Below are 22,494 nucleotides of genomic sequence, written 5' to 3'. Positions count from 1 at the left end.
GACACATCAGTCATATATTGTGTTTTCAAGTTATGTAAAATCATCAACACTTATTTTCCTGCGGGTTCATTTTTAATCTTGCTCGTGTGGGCATCCATGTAATTTATATAATTCTACAATGAGTCACCGAGGTACCGTGATTTCAGCTATCAAGGCTGTACGAATATTTGTGCTATGCCGCGTGTAACTGAAATCTTCTTGAAGATGTTAATGATTCCTAAAATACCACGTATTCATCTTCACTATCCAGTTTCATGATATATTTGATTCTATAACATAGAGATGTAGTACTACTGTGGCAACCATTCTATTAGGGAAGCCAGTTGCGAGTTCAATAATATGCGGATAAGAACGTCTTATTTTGGGGTTCAACGTTTTCCTTTTTTTTTATATCATTTTTTGGGCTATTTGAGCCTAAAAACGTTCATAACATGTTCTTAAAGTTGTGTGGTTTCTTTCATGAAGTTTTTAGAAGTCTCATTCGTTCAGACTGATTTCGATTACAAACTGAGTGGTTCTTAAGTGAATCGTACGATAAGATAACCGCATTATTAATGTTAAAAAAAAATGACGCCATACATTTAATTGTCCTACTAGACCATAGTTTTAAATTTCTTTTGCTTTCATTTATACTTCCCCTTCCTAGATTAAATAAATAAATATATAAATAAATAAATAAATAAGCAAAATAAAGACTTTCTTGACAAACTCTCAGCCTTGGTATGTTGTTGCTATGCTCATAAAATTTCGGTTAATCTCAGCCTCAAGAATTGAAAAATTAAAAAAAGAATGTTTATACTTCTGATAGAAATCAACAAGAGAGTTTTGGTCACAGAAACAATGTGGTAAATTGACATTATTATACATTCTCTTACGTCGTACCTACAGAAAATAGATTTTACATATGTAGAAGTGACGTCATACCTACAGACAATAGATTTTACATATGTAGAAGTGACGTCATACCTACAGACAATAGTTTTACGCGCTCTTGCCTTAACAAGTGCAGCTCAGGAATAGGCATTATAAAACAATTATTGAGTTTAATTTTCGCATGACAGCGATAATTATTGAGGCCTCAGTTTGTTGTGTTATCCGCCTCAGCCTTCGGCTTTGGCAAACAAAACTTTAGCCTTGATATTTATCACTATTATGTTCAACCTCATTCAATAATTGTTCATTATTTGGAACGTTTATACCTGTTTTTGTTTTTGTTTTTGTTTTTTTGTTTTTTTTTTGTGAGCAGTGGTTGGACAAAAGCACAGTATATCACACTCAGAAGAGTATCGATTAAGGAAGGCTCTCCTTTCTTCGTACGACAAAGTTGTACGTCCAGTGTTAAAGCCGTCAGATGTTGTAAAAGTCGAATTCAATGTGCAGTTCCAGGCACTCAGTGCAGTGGTAAGTATTAGTCAAGATTATGCATTCCTCATCAACCTGAACCGCCAACCCAGCAATGCAAACATAAGAAACATAATTGAAAATTAAACGACACTTACCTGGAAGTTGAAGTTTGATTGGAATTCTATGAGTCATTACACTGCATCCTGGGATAACATGAGATTGCTTGCGCATGCGTACATCAGTTTTTAAAGCTCGAGTGTGGATGTTTTCTACTGAAGAGGACTGTAGTATTTCCCATAGTGCGTAATATATGTATTACTAAGTAGTAAGGGAGGCAAGAGTGGGCGGGCATGTTATCCCTGGATGCAGTGTAATGACTCATAGAATTCCAATCAAACTTCAAGTTCCAGGTAAGTCTAGTTTAACTTTCAATCCCATTTCGTCATCACTGCATCCGGGATCCCATGAGATTTTAGAGCCAACATACACACGAGAGGAAATAAAGCAGAAGCAATTATTTGGTAATGGAAAAACCCAACCCAATTGTACATATAACAATCAAAGTGACTGAAATGTCAACAGTTGTTGATCAACACAACAAGACAATTATAACTGTCCAAGAGACTGATATGTGAACAATTCACTCAGTCAGCTTTCAGTACAGAATCGGCAAATGTGGAATGTGGTTTGTTGTAAAATCTGTCAAATGTCCGGTGATTGGACCAGCCAGCTTGTTTCAGTATGTCCTGTATAGGAACACAAGCTTGAGTTGCTTTGGATGCTGCAGCCGATCTAGTGCTGTGGGGCTTGAATTTGGTAATATCAATTCCAGCTTTCAGCTTAACTGTACGAATCCATCTTGCTATTGTGTCCTTGGAAACTCCTCTGTGAGGTTGGACATAACTAACAAAGAGCTTATTTTCCTCCCCTCGAAAAAAATTTGTTTTCTTGAGATATTCATTCAAGTGGTTAATTACACATAATCCTGGGTCTGTAGGGTATGCTTTAAGGATAATGGTGGGGGTTTTATACCCTGGTCGGCTTTGTTTGATACGTGTAGGAATAACAAATTCAACCGTATCGTTGCTAGGTTTCATAAACTGTAAATCAAGTAATTGAATGCTCTGAGCTCTCTGTGCTGACACAAGTGCTATCAACATAGCAAGCTTATGAGTGAGATTTCTAAGATCCAGCTGGCTTGGTGAGGCAAAGGATGACAGACACGATAAGACTACTTGAACATCCCAAGTGGATTCATAACGAGGGCAAGCAGGTCTGTTTCTAAGTATGCCTTTCTTAAACCGTGAAATCAGAGGCTGGTTACCAAGGGCTGGGCCGTTCTTATGGCAGAGACTGCTGATTTAGCTGTATTGATTGCGTCATATCTAAGGCCTTTGTCATATAGGCTTGTAAGAAAATCTAGGACCTTGATTAGAAGTGGATCATAGGGACTAACCTTCCTTTCACAACACAGCTTGAGCCAGGTCTGTAGATAAGGTTGGAACTGCTTGAGCCGGGAAGTATGTGCCCAGGAACACATGATGATTTCTGCAGCTTTGCTTGATACATTCTTCTGCAGGAAACTAGTCCTGATAATTTGCATGCTATTAGCCGCATTTTCCTTCCAAGAGGGTGTTGTTCCCCTGTCTGGGGTAGAAGTAGCAAATTGTCTGACTGAGGAAAGACTAATGGGCTGTCTATCAGCAGGTTGAGGAGAATTGAGAACCATGCCTGTGTGTTCCAAAAGGGCACTATCAGAATTCCTGTTGCCTTGTCCTCTTCTAACTTCTTCAGGAATCGAGGAATGAGACTGGATGGTGGAAATACATAGAAAAAGCAAGGTTCCCAACCAAAGCAAAAGGCATCTTTGAATTTAGCCTTTGGGTCAGGTCTCCAAGCAACATACTTTTTCACTTTGTAATTTGGATATATCAACAAAGTTGAAATGGTAAATTGGCCACCGTGACGATTACAAAAGCTGACGTTTCGAGCGTTAGCCCTTCGTCGGAGCGAAGGAGTGTTTCGCTCCGACGAAGGGCTAACGCTCTAAACGTCAGCTTTCGTAATCGTTACGGTGGCCAATTTACCATTTCAACTTTGTTGATATATCCAAATTATTTCGGTACCCCCACCGACGCAGCCCCAAACAGTTTCTTTCGAAACTATCAGCCTTTTTTCACTTTGTAGTTGAGTCTTGAGGCAAACATGTCAATATGAAAGGGACACCAATGTGTAAGGATAGATTGAAATAGTTCTTTTAATAATGACCATTGAACAGAATATTTAAACAGTCTTCAAGCTGTGTCACCCGAGTATTCAGTGACCCAGGGATGTGAAGAGCACTTATCCATATACTCTTAGAGATGCACCACTCCCAAATCTGGATTTCCATGTTATGACATGGTCTGATTTCAGGCCCCCCGTGGCATTAAGATAAGTACTGCAGTTGTGTTATCTCAGTGACTCAATGCAAATATGGGTAGCATGAGCATCTCTACACAAGGATGGCAACCCTAACAAAATTGCCTTCATTTCTAAGTAGTTTATATGAAAGCTTTGTTCCTCTAAGCTCCATTGGGCTCCCGTTTCTTTCCCATTAGACACTGCACCCCACCCTAGAAGAAAAGCATCTGTTGTATGAAATAGAACAGGTTTCTGAAGCACAAGAGGTTTTTGTGCATGATTTACATTACTTATCCACCATAAAAGTTCTGATTTTGACTCCTCAAACAAGGTCATTTCTGCATCAAAATCCCGTGGTTCTTTCTCAGGGCATTAGGTTTGTTTACCTCTAGCTTTCTGTAATAAAGCTCCCCATATTGTACTACTGGCAGGCTAGAAACTAGAAGCCCAATAACTTGAGCCGCACCCCTTATTGTGATGTGCTTTCTGTTTAGGATATTTTTGCAAGCTTCTTGCACTTTCGCAGCATTAGCCGCTGAGAGTCTTACGGACATAGAAAGGCTATTAATTATAAATCCAAGAAATTCTATTTCGTGCGTAGGTGTCAGAATTGATTTCTGAGGATGTACCCTGAATCCAAGTTCTGTAAACAAGTCAACTGTGTCATTAATGTTTGCTGCACATTTACTGAAAGACAGGGCAATTAACAATGAGTCATCGATATGCCCCGTAGATGTATGACCCAACATTCTAAGATGGGCATAGATAGGTTTAAGTATTTCGTAATGAGTCTCGGGGCACAGGATAAGCCATTGGGCAGGCAAGTGAACCGATAATATGACCCCTGCCATGCAAACATTAAATACTTTTTATCCTCTGTTGCTATGGGGATAGAATAGTAGGCATCTTTCAAGTCGACAGATGCCATTAAACATCCTGGTCGAATGACTTAACTGCGGTTTGAACGATGGTAGGACACAAACGTATTTAAACCCTTCAGGTTTAGAATCATTCCGTGAGTGCCATCCTTTTTTGGACGTACAAACACATTTGAGAGGTAACTGTTAGGGGTATAGTTTGTTGCTTCTATAGCCCCTTTTTCCAGAAGTTTACAAATTTCACTGCTAAAAACCTCTTTATCTTTTTGGGAGAACCTCGGATATGTAGGAAGCAGAGTTTGTAAAGGAGGTTTGCCCTCAAACTCAATATTGTAGTGCTGAATTAAAGGCATTGAGAATCACAGGGTCTTGTGTAATCAACTTCCATTGAGGTAAACAATTTTTTACTTGACACGCAAAGAAAACCAGAGTCTGGGCCTGGCCATTTGAAGCACGAAATGAAGGAATTGAGTTCAAACCTACCGGACCTGTTAGTTGTTCTTTAGGGTAGGGGAGAGGCCTTTTACTTAGAAAACCTCTCTCAGTTCAAAGATGCGCAACTTTTAAAAGTCGAGGAGTATATAAAATCTATTCGTGTAAAAAAATGACTTCGTTTTTAAACCTTTTGACTGAAACTGAGGCAAACCCGAAATTTCTCTCTAATCTGTAGAATATCTGTACATGTTAATATGTTTTGTTATTTGTCAGTCGTATGCACCTTTTAAGTTTTCCTCTTTCTCCATTACATAAAAATATAGCCTGTTTCTTTACACTTAAGTCATTATATTTTAAACGCTTTCATAGTTGAAATATCATTAAAAATGATTGTATCGCAAATTTTATGAAAGGTACAAAGGAAACTGAATACCCAATTGGGCCAACTACTCATTAAAATACACCACACGGCCAAAATACATAAATAGTCCTTTGTAAATGTTTATTATCATTACTCTTGCTGTGGTTAAGATTTTTTGTATGGATGATCATTTCGCGTTGTGCGCTTTAAATCCACTAACGCCAGAAGATTGTGGCTGAACTTTTTTTCCAAAAAAAACCTTCGCTAAATGCAGCTTTTGCACCAACGGATTTCTTTCGAAAACTATAGACAGTCTCTAGTCAAAGAGCTTATTTCATGTTCACGCACTTTTGTTCCTCAGAATTATGACTCATAATAAGTTCTACAATAAAATTTTGCAACTTTTCAGTTAGGGTTCCCAGCGCATCTTCTTCAGTTTTTTGCATATCTCTAGGATCCGCAAAAGCTAAAATGAAACATGACAATAACATCAATTGTAAAGCAATTTGAGGCAAATCTTCAAAATTCCAAACTGATTAAAATTTGCTCTCAATTCAGTCAAAATGGGAAATGGATTCTTTTTGCATTTCTGCTTACGCAGCTGGCAGCTGTAAGTAAATTTAGAATATCGACAACCAAGCGCCATCAAAATACTTTTTTTGAGTAGGACTCCTGTTTTCTCTAAATGTTCATAAGTTTATTTAGAAGGAATGTTCTCACGAAGATCTCAATAAAATAAACCTATACTTTTATAGTTGATATATATTTTAATACCTTTTACTCCACCAAACGGATTAAAATAAGCCCCAATCAAGACATTGTATGAACAAAAGCGAAGGTCATGCGAAGTGTAGTACCATCTGTTTCCACTACTTCACTTTATGGTAAATTTGATTTTCTTTTCCATATGTTTTTGTCGTACGTTAAATCTGTTATAAAAAGCTCTGAAGATTTGTTGGCACAGAAGACATCTTAAATAGCGCGCTCTTCGTGTATATCTAATTAGGCCGCCATAATGACCCTTACACAACATTTAAAGAAGCACTGTGATGTAATTTACTGAATTTTTCTCCAAAGTTCTTAATTAAGATGGGGTACGGAAATTGTTCATCATGCGAAATTTCGGATCCCACGGGTTTTATGCTTTACAACGGGCATCTATCACAAAAACTTAACTTCATCCTGAAAGTGGGGAAAATACCTTGTGTTACAAAGCTCGTTCGTTTTATTCATGCAGAAATTGACATCTTGTGATGTGCCATAATGAGTTTATTGTAGAAACTGAATATCTGCTAAAATAAACGAGTAGTTAACAAACTGGATCGGCAATAGCCCTATGTAACTGGAACAACTGGTACAACTCGCTCAGAAATGATCAGATCACGTTGGCACAAGTTTGAATGTTTAGCAAAGGTGTACCGGAAACCCTAATCCTTCAAAATGTCCAACGGTAGTTTTGAGCTTTTAATTTGAATGATTCAGCCTCTGATGACGACAAAATACCCACCGGTCCGACAGCTTTCGTCATTGCTAAATATATTCTCAATATTCCACTAATAGTTCCATCTGTTCTTGGAAACAAAATAGTTTTCGCAGTCGTTTTCATGACATCGGCCTTCGCTTCGTTCACCCTCCATAATTTTGCCGTGTGGTCTCACTGTTGCCAATCTCGTCGCGGGTTTGATAGTCTAGCCGATTTTCATAGCCAAGGAGTTTACATCTGTTTACTTTTTATTCAGACGGACAAGAACTTTGGCAGCTTTTCTGTGGAATTTCACTCGCAACCATATCGGCAATAATTGGGAATATATTTTTGGCTTTACAATTTCATATTGTTTTACTGAACTCTGGTAACTAAATCGCGAGTGGAGATAACTTTGACATAATTAAATTTGGCTGATAAACTTTATGCTAATGTCCGTTCTTAATATATGGCATGCACCGACGCATGTTTATTTAGTCTTAGTTATATTCAGTATCTGCATTATAGCGTCCACCATTTTGTACATTGGTATATAGTGACTTTTTTTCTCGATGGACAAAGAAGTTTGGGTTTTTATAGTGACTTTGGTGCTTGTAAAACTGTGCCATCAATTCTTTCTTGTACTGCTGGCGAATTCGCGATCTTCGGAAGGCAATCATAAAAGACGGAAAACTTCATTTGAATGAACGAAGTAGTCTGGATGTCGAAGAGAATCAGTCCCAAGGACAGAAAAGTGTTACTTTGTGCATGTTACCCCGGTAATGATAGGCAGCAATACATGCCAGTCTAGATTTGTGTGTCTTATTTAAAGGTGATTTGTAGTTGGAGAGACGAAAGTTTCGCCTAAAGCGAAAGGTGGCTGTAACTTAATATATCAACACCCTCCTGAGTCGAGTAGCAAGAGGTTAGAGTGTTATGTCTTGTGGCAGATTCAGGAGAGTGTCAGGGGATCCGGATCGCCCTCCTTCACCTTCCTCGATGAAACCCGCGGGTATGCCAACTATTTGATTTTAGTTACGCGTTTCAGTCGTTCTCGATATCCAACTGTTTCCAGCTGGCCTCGAATAAGTCCCTTAAAACAATAAATAAAAAAAATCAATGAAAATAATATTTTGAATGATAATAATGATAATGATAATAACGGCAATAAAAATTACATTGAAAATGTCGAGGAGAGCCACGTTTTTAAGCTGGGAACAGATTGCACATTAATTATTAAAAAACCTATATGTTAGAAACACAAAACTGTGGAAAGAACAAGAGGACAGATGACCTCGTTGAATTGGGAATCAAAAGTGCCTGTTCAAACAGTGGTCAAGGCAAATGACATGCATTACATTACCGGACACGAGATTTGCCGGAGTAAAAGAGCGAGTGTTTGATTTTGAAAAATGAAAATCGGTCACATTTCAAGAGGAAAACTCCGAGTTGTTTGGGGGTGGTTAAAAAAAGGCAAAAATTGGTCCAAAGTGCACATGAAATGAGAAAAAAGTGCGAGGTTTAATTTTTTAATCTAAGGCTAAGACAGGTCAAGTGACGAGCGTGCACGTGTGCGTCACGTACGTAGAAAAGTCGAGATAACATGCTCGAGAGGAATCCCCAGTGCAACGCGCTTGAACAAATCCCAGTCAGTAACAATTCACATTGAACAAATCTCAGTCAGTAACAATTCACATTGAACAAATCCCAGTCAGTAACAATTCGCATTGAGTGATATTGCGATACGAACCGGCTTTGCTATTCAGTCCAAAGACTATGCGAACCTTCGGAACGACACTTCTCTTTAAATGTGCTTGAATCCATTTTCGATACCGTCATTTTGAATATTTCCAAGGAATCTGACCATTTCACCCACATTTTTTCATCTCTGGACAATCTTTTGAACAAAAAGGGGAGAAACAGAAAAGCATATTCTAGTTAACGAAACTTAACCTTATTTACTACGTTACTGTAGCCCCATAGAAGAACCAGAAACGGTTTGAAATCACTTTGACTTAATTGTCTTTATGTCAATGTAACTACAGCCAGGATAAGGCAATTTGCGAAACTTTATTTCGATTCGTAGTACTCGGTGAGCTGGCTACGCGCCGGTGATTAGTAAACTTTATCTTGAACACAATAGAAACCCTTTCCTTCAAACAATAGATAAGGACATAAAAGGAGCGAAAGGTTGACTTATCGTCCAGACAAAATCCTAAGCAAAACTTTCATACGGCATGCAATCCTAATCATAATTATCCATTGAGGCATCCTTAGGTTTTTTCCATTCATCTGTCCATCCCTTACAGCCTTTTAAGCAAATTTCTCATCTCATGAATTTGTCAATAGATTTTTCCTGTCTCTATCGTTAGTATGACTATCAAAAACAAAAAAAGAATTAAATACTTTTTAAACCTGGCTCGATAGCTTTGTACAAACAGATCAAAGAAATCCAGTTACAAAGTCCGAATTTTAAGATACAGGGTGAAAACTTGACAAAAAAGCCAAGCAGCTGTCGATAGGTTATAAGATTGTAATTAAAATGAAATAAGATGATAACCGAACACGAGCTGTCACCAAGTCTTACATGATATCCCTTTGTCCACAGACATGGAATAATCCTTACCTACGTTGGGATCCACTGGACTATGAAAACTTAACACAGATAAGAGAAAACAAGAGATCATTATAATCTCTTGTGAAAAAAACTATCAGAAAAGATTCAAATACTCGAGTATTTATGCCAAGTAACACGAGCCTTACACACGTGAAAGATTTTAAAGTTTTGAAGGTATATAAATATTTAGAATGGTCTTTAAAGTTACAAATTACGGGTTGTTTTGCATGGTTTTGGGACTTGAAAAAAATGGAAGATATATAACATGCTCAAAAATTTAAAAGAGAGTTTTATAGTTGTAGAACAACTATAAATTGTTCTACAAAGTGAGCATTCAGTATTTCCTATTGCATGCAGCATTTTAGCTTTCATTAAGACTGAACAGGCATGCATACAGTGTAACATTAGCAAGCGCGTTCCTCAGTCTCTGATTGGTCCGATCCCTGGACGCTAAAACAAAATTTTGTCATGGTGTCGTCCTGGTGAATTCGGCCCTTTGTCGTTCATTTATAACACTCGCTCCGACGAAGGGCTAACGCTCGAAACGTCAGCTTTTGTAATCGTTACGGTGGCCAATTTACCATTTCAACTTTGTTGATATATCCAAATTATTTCACACATACGACTTAAGCTGTTTGTTTTCCAATTGTCATGTCAAAAAAACTTGCGTGTTTTTATGAGCCACAATTCGATCGCATTTCACTGAACAATTCACTGAAAATTAAGAATAAAAAAACCTTATGTAGGTGTTAAATTCGACCTGCTGAAATTATTTCAGTTTGTGAACTATTGTAGGTTGTGAACTGATTATTTGAACGGTTTACGGTCAATTCGCCACCACAACAAACTCGCCACCACTCAAAGTCAAATCGCCACCGGTGGCGATTTGACTTTAACGTTATGTCTAGCCATGTTGATATCATGAAGATTATGATCAGTTTGCGAACAGCAAAACCAGAGTGATATTCGCCGAGTGATTTCCGCTAAGTGATTTCGTGTATTAAAAGACTGTAATTAAAATGAAATAAGATGATAACCGAACACGAGCTGTCACCAAGTCTTACAAATTATAACGTTATGTGTAGCCATGTTGATATCATGAAGATTATGATCAGTTTGCGAACAGCAAAACCAGAGTGATATTCGCCGAGTGATTTCCGCTAAGTGATTTCCGCCGATATGAATGACATCTTATGAAACTTACATCATTTAAATGCTAAGAGGTCAAAGTATATTGCGAAATTAAATGCGCGTACAAATACAGCGAAGTTTACTCAAACAAACTTTGGCGTCCTTTCTATGTTTAGTAAACCCTCTGTTTTCAAAATCGATCTAATGTATTCAAAATCGACTTGTTTAACGCCTTCAATTAGTAATTCGTGTTTGTTTGTCCTTAACATCGCCCGCCTAGATTAGCTCGCTATTTGCAGGCGGTGTTTATTGTAAGTAATTTTGGAAGACCTAATCAACTTGAAACTTGATAAACTTGAAACAAGGAATGTCGACGTTAGCTTTCACACGAGTTTCGCTCTTAAGAACACGATTTGCAATCAAATCTATTGAAACATATCATACGAAAGGTTAGATCTTGAATTTTATTTATAGTTTAGTTTTTATGATGTAAAACTAAGAGTGCGTGCAAATACAGTAAATTCCACAGGAAGTGACTTGACGTCCTCTAGGAGTCCTTGAAGGGCAAACGGATCAAACTTAGAATTAATTAAAATAGTGAGTAGCATGTCAGAGATGTTCCCTCTGATGGCCGCATTCGTTAAATTATTCGATCAATATCGTTTTGAGAATGTAGTATTATCGTCAAAGGCTCCTTCTCTGGTTTATTAAAAACTGTGTCCTGCAGAGCCCAGAAATCGAAAACTGAGGTACAATGCCAAACACAAGCGCTTCATTACGAGTTTCAATCACTGAAAAACAGATGGCGTCTCATGATGAAGTACGAAGCCCGAGTTTTTGACATGACTTCTTAATTGAATCAATCAGAAATTATGAAGTGACATTTTTTTTTTTAAAATAAGATAATGATAAATTGTGCAGTGGCCCATTTTTGTCGCTCACGGAAAGAACACGTTTATGTTTATATGCATGATGAATTGTTGTGCTGTTGTTCGGTTGACGTTCGACCATGAGTGGAGAAGGCGCGTCGTCTGTAAAGTTTAAATAGCCAAAAAAACTGAAACTTTCTTCGAAAATTGATACGCTACATCTAACTTCTGAGTCCCTTTACCTTTTCGTAATATACTTCTACATCTTAGCTTCCATTTGATGTAAGTTTCACACGGAGAGGCTACACATAAAGTTTAAGTGAAATCGCCATCGGTGGCGATTTTACTTCGAGTACTTTTTTACTGCGAGTTATGTGGTGGCGAGGTTGTTGTGAATTGACCGAATACCATTTGAACCATTCTGACAGGGATTCTGATTGACCTATTGTAGCGTGTTTTATGACAGTAAACAGCATGCTTACGACACTCTTCTTCGCTTTGGAAAAAAAAATTTTTGGAAAAAAAATTTTTGGAAAAAACAATTTGGTTTCAATATTGAAATAACTACGCGGAGAATTCAACGGATTCTTTATTATAAAACAAATAGAGAAGCCTTGACGGTGCTCTGTTCTGTTGAAAAGCTCTCAGGAAGCGGCAAGAGCACTCAAAAAGTAGCGAGAAAATAGTCTGGTTTTTCTCCCTTCACTTCTTTACTGCAGAACAGATCACAGTCAAGGCTTCTCTATTTGTTAAGACTAAGTGTTTTCTTTGCAAAAGCCTGAAAATATGCATGTCATTCAGTCTGCGAGCAGGCTTTGACTTGTATTGCGACGAGAGCATCGTAGCCTGCCCGTTTCTAACTCAGCGAGCGTGCGAAAAAGTCGCGAGGATTCTGGAACGACACAGACCTCTTGCACGCTCGCTTCGCTTGCCGGCTCGAAACTTACATACTTCGCCACTTGTCCCGCAGCGGTGATGAATACCTGCATGAATGCCTAAGCGGTCAAAATTCGGGAGAGGGCTAGGGACCAATTTTGCCAGCCTCCCAAGACTCAATACTCCGTAAACTTATTTGAAAACGACTTATGCAGGTGACATACAACAAATGAGAGTTAATTAAAGTTTTACCGGATCACACTAAAAGATCACAGGTCAGAGCTTGCTCAGTTCAGTCAGAGAATTTGACACCTATTCTCTCACTGTTCATACTACTGGGCGCGAGTGGTTGCGACGCTCTTTTTTTTTAGTTTCCTTCAAGTTATAGTGTTTGGCGAGATTTCTGGCGTACTACTGTTCGACATGACTCCGATTGCGAAGCAGCTTGCAAGCCACTGGCCAAGCATTCAGTCGTCGAATGATCCAATGACTGAATGCTCGACTGAGTTCGATTAGATTACATTACCTGGCAATATTACCTGCGGTACAAAGGGAGTTCTTTCCTCAGAATTTTGTTAGCCGTTGCGCCAATAAATTTAAAGGCTTTAGAGTTTCCAGCGTAGAAACTTGTTTCTCCTTTTGGGTCCATCTAAGCTGCGCTGCAGGTTGGCCGAGAACAAGTGCGTCAAAGGAACATCAACTCCGACAAGATCTATTTTCAGGTTCTGGAGGAGTTCCATTTAATTATATAATTCGACCTGTGCTAAACTCGAGGGAAAATATTAAAGTGAAATTCAAGGTGGAACTGAAAGCTGTCATGGATGTGGTAAGGTCCAGTTATCTCAGAGTCAGTGTTATGCTTATGGGTCGTGAATGTTACAGCTCAGGTGAGGGCTCCCTAGGAAAACAAAAAAAACAATTCTGCTTATTTTTTTTCGAAGTCAAAGACGTATCTTAAAATCACCTACCTTACAAGTGTATTTTAGACCTTATGCAGTGCATTCTAAAGAAATCTCAAATAGGAATTTTACTCTGAAAACGCAACAAACATTTTCCGTGCTCACAAGAAAACGGATGAAGTGTTTCCTTTTAAACTACTCTTGAAAGTTGAAAAGTAAACCTGATATTTTGGAATTCCGTGCCGATCTCTCCCAAAACTGTCACAAAAATGCTACGTCTCCGTGTCCCTGTGTATACCATACATTACGCGGTTTTCCGCACGGTTGTATTTCTTGCACGAAATGCCGCCTACAATACATTGGTTCCACAACAAAAGACTTTAGGGCTAGATTTCGAAACCACAAGTCTGCTATGGTCACTAAGAAAAAGACCTGTGAAATAGCGGTACATTTTAACAAAACACCACATGATTTAAACGATTTCTCATTCCAATGCATTGATTCAGTGCAGGCAACAGTAAACAGTTCAGGTAGCATCGAGAAACTTCTAATTACCAAAGAAGCATATTGGAGCGCACAGCTGTTCTCTCTGGCACCCTTCGGCTTGAATAAGCGCCAGGAATTTCTCTCCAAAAAAAGAATAAACTATAATTAATGCGAAGAATTTTTTCAAATTGGGCGGGCATCAAAAGTCCCAGTCTCAGCGTTAATTGGGAATTTTAGTACAATTCTCGCCTTTCAAGTCAACGCTGGTTCCTTTACATTTTCAGTGGATTTGACAATTTTTCTATTTCTTTTTATAGTGATAATTTTCGCGTAGTAATTACTGTGTTTCTTTATGTGTCATCAAGCCCTATATAAATCTATTTTAGGAATTTTTAAGTCATTGTATTACAACTGATGAAGGTCTCGGACCGAAACGTTTTTTAATTAAACTTTTTAGACTTTTATTGAGTGTATGTCTTCCTTCGCTCGAAGTTGTCCGTCCTCGTGTGCCACACTACTTAGATATATATATATATATATATATATATATATATATATGATGTCCTTTTTTCTATTTTTTTTTGCAATATTTTCAGCGATGGAATAACACTTTCTTCATGTGGACACCCAGTATGTATGGAGGAGTGGAGGAAATTCTTGTCAGTCCTAACGTTATGTCGGCACCTGACATTGTGTTACACAACAACTACGTGATTTTTTGTAGAGTTTAGGTTTTCATTGGCATGTTGGGTATGAGTAGCTATAATTACTCAAAAGAACGACCTACTAACTGATCAGCTAACTGACTGGCTGACCGGCCAACCAACTGTCTATAGAAACAGACGAAGTTTCTTTAGAGAGGAGGAAAGGCGAAGAGAGTGATGAGGACCGAGATTTCGGTATGTTTCAGAGAATAGATGATTGAATTTCAATGAGTTGGTAGAGGGACTGAGCGATCAGAGCTATTCATTAAGTCGGCATTAAAATGACTTTTGTTGGAATTTCGTGAATAATAACATCATTAAGTGAGATGAAAATTTAAAAAGACTTGATTTTGTGCGAAATTTTGTACTGAATTTTGCACGAAAAGGATTACTAAGGAAGTAAGTTAGTAAGGTAAGTAACCTTTTATAATGTGGTCAAATACATTTAGCTCATAGCAGCATTGTGAGTATCACTATTCTCCAGATCAGTTATAGCTGAGAGCAAGCACAGTGCTAAAAGAAACTCAACTATGTACAGATAATTGGAATTGTGTGTTGTCAGTTTTTTTCTTGCGCTCTTTAAAGGTATTTAGTTTAGTCTTTTGTTTCAATGCTTCTGGCAATGCGTTCCATATTTTCGGGGCCAGGTACTCTTTTTCCATGAACACAATATTCGCATCGATTCCAATTAACAGAACAGATTCAAAAGAGTGCCTCCTGATCAATACAGAAGATAGAGGTAACAAAGAAAGAACATCGTATCGAAGGTTTTCCTCACCGGCCCCTTTACTGTGATTCACTTGAGCCTCATAATCTGCCGGAAACCACTGCACTTTGTTGTCTTTTGCATGGTACCGTGCATGCTGATCGGAGCATTGATTTTTGTTAGCTTCTTCATTCCTGCAGAAAGTGGGGAGCGAATCGGTTTCAGTTGCACAATCCTTCTCTCCGTAAGTGTTTACCTCTTGACCGTGACAGAGGCCCTTCCCGAGCAGTCTGACTCTTTGCCACTGATCGGTGTGTACTACATTACAATCATGATAGAAATAGCGTTGGCGCTGACCGCCACCATTTTAGTACTCAAGGCCCATCATGCTACTACAGAACCACCTGGCTTCCTCAAGGGGATGTTATTTATCAACAAAATCTACAGATGTTGTCGTTAGCCTAAGAGAAGTAAACGAAGCTCAAAAATTGAGCCCCCGCGCAAGCGGTCGTGCTGGACTACAGCAGTGATCAAAAGGAGAAACAAGAAGACAGTGAAGAAAGATACCGCAAGAAAATCTCAATAGTCTGAGCCAGCTCTCAGTAAGCAGGGGTTCCCAGCTGTTCACTCGCCCCAACACCACCGACGGTGAAGTGGAAGAAGGGGGCTGGAGCGAGACCTGGCGCCAGATTGGGAAGGCCCTAGCTAGACTGCTCTTTGGACTTTTACCATAAGGCTTTTTATTTCTACTAGTGTCGTTTTCACCATCCTTAGCCATGTCGTTAAATGATGAAGTGGTTAAGTGCTACGGTGCTCAAAAAGGAGCTTGAGGACATAACTTTTGAGAAACGGACTGCGACTGGAAGGGGAATGTAACTGACTCCTTTTGATGCGCACTGACATAAACGAATTATCTGAGAAATTTCTTTTTTCTTAAATTTTAAACTTTATGTTATACACAAAAGATCTGCAGCAAGCATCCGAGGAAATAACTCTCAACTTCTGGCAGATATCCAGTTATATAAGTGGCCTGTACCTAAGCTGCCGAAAAAATAATCCCAACCAGGTTAACTGCTTCTATGCGAACTAGATCTATCATGATACCGGGAAAAATTTAGAATTTTACTTCGTGCGAAAAAGCACCAGTTGCTGACCAGTAGGCTTTTTTTATTTTGATTAGTATGAAATTGGTTGAAAAGATAAACAGAAGTAAAGTAATTTGCATACGAAACTCATTAATGTTTGAATAGAAAAGCAAATTTCAAGTTGCCTTGTTTTTGTTTGAGGTACCTGGTCAATACGACCACAGCATTAGATTTGTACTTCTCGCATGGATAACCATCGAATCTGAGATTTTGTAATTTTGTTTCCCGTCGATGTCATCTTTGACAAGTCGTGGAATCAAAAATTAAGAGATCTTGTGGTAAATTCTACAATTAACTTGGTTTCGATTTACTTGGAACAATTATTAAAAATTCAAGTAAAAAATGTAATCAACTAAATTACCGGACGTGGTTAATGTATGTTTGAATAAAGTGTTGTCAGCTATATCAGAAATTATATTAGTAATTGTAAGCGTTGTTACCGAGTATCCGCCAGTTTAGTTGCTTTATTACTGTATACTTGGAAAGGTGAACCATATTCGTGTCATCTATCGTAACATTGATAAGATTAAGGGGAAATACACGTTCGGCGATGGCACTATTAATGAATCTAGAAATTGTAAGTGTTGTCACCGAATATCCGCCCATTTAGTTGCTTTTTTAATACTGTAAATCTGGATAGATGAACCATGGTCGTGTCGATCATCTATCGTAACATTGATAAGATTAAGAGAGCATACAGTCACGTTCTGCGGGGGCACTATTGACTTTGCAGTGAAATGAAAAACACACCAAAAGAGAAAACTTTTTAAAATTTTTATTCTACCTTAGCGTTTATCAATGATTGCAAAAACCAAAACAAAACAAAACAAACAAAAAAACAGCACCACCGCCAACAACAAATAAAACAGAGAAGCCCAAAGATATGTCCCTTTCCAAATGTTTAGAATAGTACTGATGAATGTTTAATCCGGAGAAAGTTTGTCGTCTTAAGTTGTAATGAGTGACGTGCAAAAAAAAAAAAAAAAAAAGGTATCTACAATCAACTGAATATAACTGGAAACTAATAAAATTTGAACAAATAGTGAGTATTAAAGAAAATACTTGTCAATTCTGGAAGCGCTTGATTGATCACTTGTCAGCCACCAGGACTTAACGGGTTTCTCTAGAGAACAAAAAGCGGAAAAAAAAAAACCAAACGATCGGGTAGCCGGTTATTTGACTCTTCTCACCAACGCCGATTCAAAGCCTAGGAACGGGTGATTTCAGCAGTGGCCAAGACGTCTACGACACCCATTGCAAGTAAGTTTATAGATTGAACTGCTCGCTATCATTGAATTGGAACAAGATTTTTTTGTGTTTTTCGTTTTCTTCAAGTCGGTTCTCTGAGCAGCTGTTCTGATAAGTAGAGAGAATATCATTAACCCCTCCAAAATTCACTTCATTTAATGTTTCAGTGACCGAGAAATTCAGTTAGGTATTTGTCCTCGATAACTTCCCTTTCAAGAGTCGTAAATTTTAAACTTAAGCGATACAATCTATACTTGTGAGACGGAGGCTTCAAGCGCTAGCATCAGCTAATTAAATTCAAATGCATAGACGGATAAGCTTTATTGCAGTCGACTGTCTTCGTATTTAAGATATATATGGATGAAACTAAAGAAACATAAGCTACCATACGGCAACGGCGCACAAGATGGAAACGCTGGACAGGTAGATGATAAAAAACTGTTCTTTCTTTCTTTCACGAGCGTGAAATTTCTGGCATGATGTGGCTGAGAAAGTAAGAATATTGCAAGATATCTGCTTACTATCTTTTTTAGGCTAAAGTCGGAGATCATTCCACAATCATCTACTGAAATGTTGAGCTCAGTCTGAATGTAAAATAATATTTAGATTCTGTTATCATGATCGAGAGGGCGGAAAGGACTCTGGAAGCATAGAATCATTCAGTTTCCCTGAGCAGATATACTGATTTGCTTTGTTCCTGTTGTATTATCGCAGTCTAGGAAATACTTTCTTTCCCTATTTTTGACTGTCCCTGTATTCTTTCCGTAATGGGAATGAAAAATGAGAGACCAATGTCTTATATACCATCAAGGAAAACAGAACAAAAAAAATTCAGCAAACATTGAAAAATCAGAGAGAAACGAAAAAGATATCGACATCACCCGCTTTGGTGATAAAAACTTCCAAAGTCTACGTAGAATAATGATCGAATTACAGTTTAGAGGGTTAGATGTTATTGTTGATGTTTCCTTTTTTGGTGGAGAAAAAACCGTCAGAAAAAAATACAAAATAAAATTCCATTGCCCAGAAACTTGTCACTTGTATGAAACCATTGGCATAACATTCTGTACAATGTATATCTATCTTCCTAATACCTATCTTTGAAAGTAGGCTGATCGAGGTAATTTCTGAATTCTCGTAAAAGCTGTATTTCATGTTAAACTAAACCAACACATTTTTTATATATCATCATCGTTCTCAACTGCTGCTTGTCTTTTTTTCCAACGGAAGAATTGATTGAAGTTGGAGAAATTTGTTTTACATTGATGTCAAAAAGATATTGTTTGGATTAACTGACATTTCCTAGTAAGACAGTTTTGCTAAAGTGTGTTTAAACATTCTTGAATTGTTTGGAATTTATTGGAACAGAGCTGTCTCTGAAGTACACAATACATCGGATATTTGTCTCTCCTTCAGCAGGTGAATCGTTGTTGTAATAGCAATGAAAGAACAACATTCTGAATTTTGGGGATTTATTTTAAGGGAACGCTGGCTAACCAGCTGCATGTGTTAAGCCATCACTTTGTACAGCTTGCCTCCCTCGATCTATCGGATTAATTTCTTTTATAATGGAAATGGTATCACAAACATGATATTTATTCTTTTTAACGGGAGAGGAAGAAAAGGTTCACCTACTGGTATTAATGTCTTCGCTATAACATATTGGCAGGGGCGTAGCATGAGATTTTGAAGGTGTACCCACAGCGCGGAAATTGCGAGCACCGAAGGCGCCCCAAACTAGGGCCTCCCTCAGAAAATTTTGAAATCTAAGGTCTCGGGAATGCCATTTTCAACAATTTTCGCGGAATTTTTTTAATAAATAAATGCGACAGAAAATACAGTAGTTGTTTATTTTACCATCTCTAGAGTCTTAAAGCTGTAAGGGTGCTGGCTTCCTAAAATAACTAGAGAGTTAACAAGTCTAGAAAGCCACATAACTTTTCTTGTCGTTTATGGAAAGGTACTTGAAAAACAAAGACATACGCCAGTATAATTCGAAATTTAAAAATCGGTCCTATTTTATGGCAACTATGACAAATGCTATGAGGGAATAAAAAAAAGATTCCAGATTTCAGCTGTTCGCACGGGCGTACGTGCGTATATGAACGTTATGCCTCTGATTGGTGAGAGCCATGACATAATGCAATACAAAAGTGAAAGAAACTGACAAAACAAAACAAAACAAAAGAAACCAACATACAAAGAACAAAATTTATCGACCGTTTGTTGACAATTACAAAAGAATCCGACAATCTTCGTTGAAATGAGATTGACAATAGTTTTTAAAAGCGGCTCTACAACGGTTAGATCACCAAAATTAATAGACTGTCTTGAAAGTGATATAAACGCAACCCAAAGCAGACATTCTGAAAAGTTGATTCAATGAGTCTACATTTTTTGTCATGTTTATCCTTTGAAGCCCTTCACCAAAATATGGCTGAGAAGCACTAGCCAATTTGATTAGCACTCATCGATATTCGTTATTGTGGGATTCCATTTCAGTGGATCGACATTTAACTGGTTCCCTAGCATGCATGTGTCAAACTAACGTTTTGAAAATCCTGCTACCTTCAACTTATCGAGTTTTTTTTAAATGCTCCGGAGTGGAGGATGAAGGACCCAATTTTGAAAGAAGCTGAGCTTGCCCTGAATCGCCTCAGAATCATAGAGCATGTATCTAAAAAAGAATGGTAACAAGATTAGTGTCGCTAGTGGCATTTCTGTTCTTTAGTTTTCAAAAATTAAGTAAATGATGAAGACGTTTGAGTCAAGTTTGGGGTTCTCCATTTTCACAGCAACTTAAGCGACAAAAATAAAAAAAAATAGTTTTGATCCAATATTTTTTCGTCTACAAATACGTCAATTGCCAACTGTGAATAATCTAATTTTTTTTCCACTTTTTGCAGTAAGAAGGACGGAGGCAGCATTTGGTCCGACCTTTTTGAATTCCGGCCAATCTGAGTACACAACATCACCAAATCATCAAACGATATTTATCTTTCCAACTTCAACATCAATTTACAGTAAGACTTTAGCACTGACGGGCGGAAGAAGTTATGTTAGTTGTGCAAACAACTTTATGCAATTTGTGAATTTTGCCTTAAAGTAGTGAAGACCTACAATTACAACGATCACCACTTGGAAAAGGCCAACTTTGCGGTACAACGGTGCTGAAAGCAAAAACTAGATGAATAACAAAACTCTTGCGCGACGACCACCTCTGTCACCGGAGTTAGCTTCCCTTATAAACACGGTAGATGTAGTGCATCTGATATCTGGAGTTTATCTTTCCATTATCGCTGTCCTGACGATAATTGGAAATGGCCTGCTTCTCTTGGCTATCATGAAAGACCCTTTCAAGTCATTCCGAACACCCACAACCCTCTTTGTGGTAAGTCTTGCGGTAGCGGATTTCCTTACTGGTGCCGTTGTGGAACCGTTGACAGCTTATATTTACATTGGTGTATACCTTAAATTTCATCTTAATCCAGAAAAGCAGAAGGCATTTAACAATTGTCAAAATTTTACCTCGCGCTTCTCCTTTGTTACCATGAACGCATCTTTCCTGATTTTACTGGCATTGACGTTTAGTCAGTACGTGGCCATATCGTTCCCGCACAAGCACCGCTCTGTTGTCAACCATAGAAATGTTATGATCGTTTTGATCGTAATAACGATATATTCAGTTCTGTTCTCACTTCTTCCCGAATATAACGTCTCTCTTAGATTGAAGTTGGAAATAGATGTGCTTTTAAACACCAATGCCATTGCCCTCGTATTACTCCTGAGCTATGGGCTCCTCTATCGAGCTTATTATTTACATCTTAGTCGTGTGAGCTCATTGGACGAAAACGAGGCCGCACGGGCTCGTAGGAAAGAGCAAGAACGCGAATTTACCACCGTTAATTTACTTTTGGTGACATTTTTTCTTGTATTTACACTGCCTTCCATTATTCTTTGGAATCTCACGCTGTATAAGTATTACGATACTCGTTCTCTACCCCCTGACCAACAGCTGAGACTTTCTCTTGCACGTGCGCTTATTTTTGATGTTTTTGTCATGAAGTTTGCTCTTGATCCATGCATTTATGCGTGGAGATTGTCCAAATACCGTCAGGCAATCAAAAAGGTTATTAAGTGTGGACAAGATGTTTCTGAAATCGACGCAAGCACTTCTACGAACACAACTTCACTCCAAAGTTCAAAATACGCCGGAGTCGATAGCAAAAAAGGTCAAGAGAGGGGTCGGTCTGGCTCTACTGCTCTTCCCCTTAATCCGCATCATCAGGAAATTCCAGGGCCATAAATTAAATATAATAAGGATAAGTGACCGAACTAAGTTGGCTTGTGAAAAAAAAAAAAAAAAAAAAAAGGAAAAAAAAAATGAAAAAAGGAGACGGAGGTGAAAGAGGTGTGAGAAGAGAGGTAAAAAGGTGTAAGACAACTTTGAACCTGGCATAAAGATGGAATCGAAAGGACAACTTCAGGGATAAAATGATAAAAGATACGTGTTGATAAGTAAATAGATAAATAACAGAATAACTAAACCGACGCATACTTATGCAATCTGTGTAAATAAATCAAGTATTGTAAATTCTGGGGGCAGCATCGCACCACCTGTAGGTTTTACACGTGAGGATAATATCGATTCTGCTAAGGCCCTATCTGACCCGTTAGTGAATAAATATTGCTTATTATCTTCGCTGATGTGGTCGTTGATGGCTTTTATTTCAATAACATAACTGAATTTTATGTAGAATGCTGCCAGCTCACACGATCACGTTCCTAAGTTCAGGATTGAGAAACAATTGAAAATACGCTAGTTCGCGTCTTAATGATACATGCCTTTGGTGGCGATTTCGGAATTTTCCATAACGTGTTTACTTCCTTTTTTGAAAAATTGATCCCTTCATGGTTGACTCGTTAACTT

The 22,494-nt window shown here is 38.1% G+C and overlaps 1 protein-coding gene and 2 pseudogenes across 4 annotated transcripts; 2 read left to right on the top strand and 1 right to left on the bottom strand.

Annotated features, from left to right (window-relative positions):
- Positions 1-1,988: 1,988 nt before the first annotated feature.
- On the bottom strand, positions 1,989-4,496 carry LOC148723777 (uncharacterized; annotated as a pseudogene).
- A 6-nt stretch (positions 4,497-4,502) lies between these two features.
- On the top strand, positions 4,503-16,721 carry LOC148723776 (neuronal acetylcholine receptor subunit beta-3-like; annotated as a pseudogene).
- A 175-nt stretch (positions 16,722-16,896) lies between these two features.
- LOC111327343 (adenosine receptor A3) lies at positions 16,897-22,266 on the top strand. 4 transcript variants are annotated; one of them, XM_022931500.2, is made up of 2 exons: positions 16,897-17,576; positions 20,471-22,266. In XM_022931500.2, the coding sequence occupies exon 2, from the start codon at positions 20,752-20,754 to the stop codon at positions 21,868-21,870; it is 1,119 nt and encodes a 372-aa protein (XP_022787235.2). In that variant the 5' UTR covers positions 16,897-17,576; positions 20,471-20,751; the 3' UTR covers positions 21,871-22,266. The 4 variants fall into 4 exon arrangements, with proteins under 4 accessions (XP_022787235.2, XP_022787237.2, XP_022787236.2 ...); XM_022931502.2 differs by lacking the exon at positions 16,897-17,576 and adding an exon at positions 17,849-17,987; XM_022931501.2 differs by lacking the exon at positions 16,897-17,576 and adding an exon at positions 17,928-18,057.
- The last annotated feature ends 228 nt before the right edge of the window (positions 22,267-22,494 follow it).

This window comes from Stylophora pistillata, chromosome 9 (genome assembly GCF_964205215.1).
Source record: "Stylophora pistillata chromosome 9, jaStyPist1.2, whole genome shotgun sequence".
Taxonomy (NCBI): domain Eukaryota; kingdom Metazoa; phylum Cnidaria; class Anthozoa; order Scleractinia; family Pocilloporidae; genus Stylophora; species Stylophora pistillata.
This window is presented reverse-complemented; position numbering and strand designations above follow the sequence as displayed.

Bases quoted from the DNA above. Each gene is read 5' to 3' on its own strand.
- LOC111327343 (XM_022931500.2), top strand. From the start codon at position 20,752: ATGAATAACAAAACTCTTGCGCGACGACCACCTCTGTCACCGGAGTTA.